General features: G+C 40.9%; 1 protein-coding gene across 1 annotated transcript in view; it reads left to right on the top strand.

Moving 5' to 3' along the window:
* The window catches only part of PEX5 (peroxisomal biogenesis factor 5), a 24647-nt gene that overhangs the window by 2452 nt on the left and 20467 nt on the right, over positions 1–1728 (top strand). The window contains exons 4-5 of the mRNA XM_023517080.1: positions 113–245; positions 431–562. Of these exons, the coding sequence (XP_023372848.1) occupies positions 113–245; positions 431–562 (265 nt within the window). The remainder of the gene's footprint in view (positions 1–112; positions 246–430; positions 563–1728) is intronic.

Below are 1728 nucleotides of genomic sequence, written 5' to 3'. Positions count from 1 at the left end.
GCCCTATTTTTCTTTCCTTATATCTGACATCAGTGTCCCCATTCAGTAGGTCGTGTCTCTTGCTGGGACCTCCTGACCACATAGATTCATTTCACCATCTCTCTTCTGACAGTTGGTGGCTGAATTCCTGCAGGATCAGAATGTACCACTTGTATCCCGGGCCCCCCAGACTTTCAAGATGGATGACCTCCTGGCAGAAATGCAGGAGATTGAACAGTCAAACTTCCGCCAGGCTCCCCAGAGAGGTGAGTCCAGAATCTTATGGTAGGGAAGACTGTTTTCTGTGTAGGCAGGGGCAAGGGGGTTCCACTGGATGCTGATGGCATTGGGGAACTAAAGTGCAGAAAGAGATGAAAGGAATAGGGTTCTTTAGGCATGATGGCATAATGTGTGTTTTTCTTCTTAGTTCTCTTTCTCTCTCTCTTTTAAGCCCCTGGTGTGGCAGATTTGGCCTTATCTGAGAACTGGGCCCAGGAGTTTCTTGCAGCTGGAGATGCTGTGGATGTAACTCAGGATTATAATGAGACTGACTGGTCCCAAGAATTCATCTCTGAAGTTACAGGTGAGGCTTGTTACAGGAAATTCCACGATGGCTCCTGTGGGACAGAGTTCTATATCGTTTTCCTGTTCATGTTAGGATATTGAGTGATTTTGGCTGTTTATGACTTTTCTGGCCTCAGGGCTCATTTCTGTCACGCACTTAACTTGAATTTCCCTTAGGTGATAACAGGGAATGAAATCTGTATTAAATAGACTATTGGGTTTGAACTGAGTAAGAGATTTTGGAAAAGCATTGAGTGTTGTCCAGGATGAGAGAAGTATTCACCATGGCACTTGGAATTCTGGCATTATATCATCTTGAACAGAATTGGGGCCTTGGACAGTGTGATTGTGGAGTTCAAGGGCCTGAAGTATGTGGTCTTACAGGACAAAGACCATACAATGCTGATAATAAAAATGAATAATAGCTGAGTATGAATGAATGAATGAGTGAACAATGCTTGAACACAAAGCCTAGAATTGCTGTTTAATCCCCATGAGAACCATAGAGGTAGTTACTGTTTTTAGTTTTATAGATAAGAAAATTGAGGCTTAAGAGCTTGAGTAACTTATTCAAGGTGATACAGCTTTGTAAGTGGTAGAGATGGGATTTAACTCTGGGTTTGAAGATTCTGGGCCTGTGGGCTTAAATGTTATGTTATCCTGCTAGGCCTACAACTTATGTTCTTTCTTGCTTTGCTGTGGACTTTAGGGTCTCAACCTACTTTTTCCTCTTTGAGAGCATCTGCTGCTCCCTATATCCCTTGGGGTTTATTATGCTTGGCTTAAGCCTATCTGATCAGGACATAGGGGAAGGACAGTCTCCTCAGCTTTTCTCTTCCTGATTGCTGTCCAAAGTTAGCCTTCTTTCTAATTTAAGAAATCAAGAATAGCAAAAGATACAAATGGAGAAAGTTATATCGACTATAGACTCTTCAAGAAATCATATCCTCATAGTTCCTGAATTTTTCTGAGATGATTAATAGAATCTACTTGGTTTCTCTCCCTACCGTTTTTATTCCTTAAAAATGTTTTATTCTCATGGGTTTTCTCCACACATGAGAAAAACCCCAAAATCAAAGAACTAAAACTCGCCTTTAATAAACTTTATGGTCTCTTTTACCATTTTCTCTTTCCCAACTATAATTTGGAGTTAAAAGTGGAACAATAGTGTAATCTTGGTTTTGT

This window comes from Otolemur garnettii, unplaced genomic scaffold (assembly GCF_000181295.1).
Source record: "Otolemur garnettii isolate 467f Iridium unplaced genomic scaffold, OtoGar3 scaffold00104, whole genome shotgun sequence".
In the NCBI taxonomy this organism is placed as follows: domain Eukaryota; kingdom Metazoa; phylum Chordata; class Mammalia; order Primates; family Galagidae; genus Otolemur; species Otolemur garnettii.
This window is presented reverse-complemented; position numbering and strand designations above follow the sequence as displayed.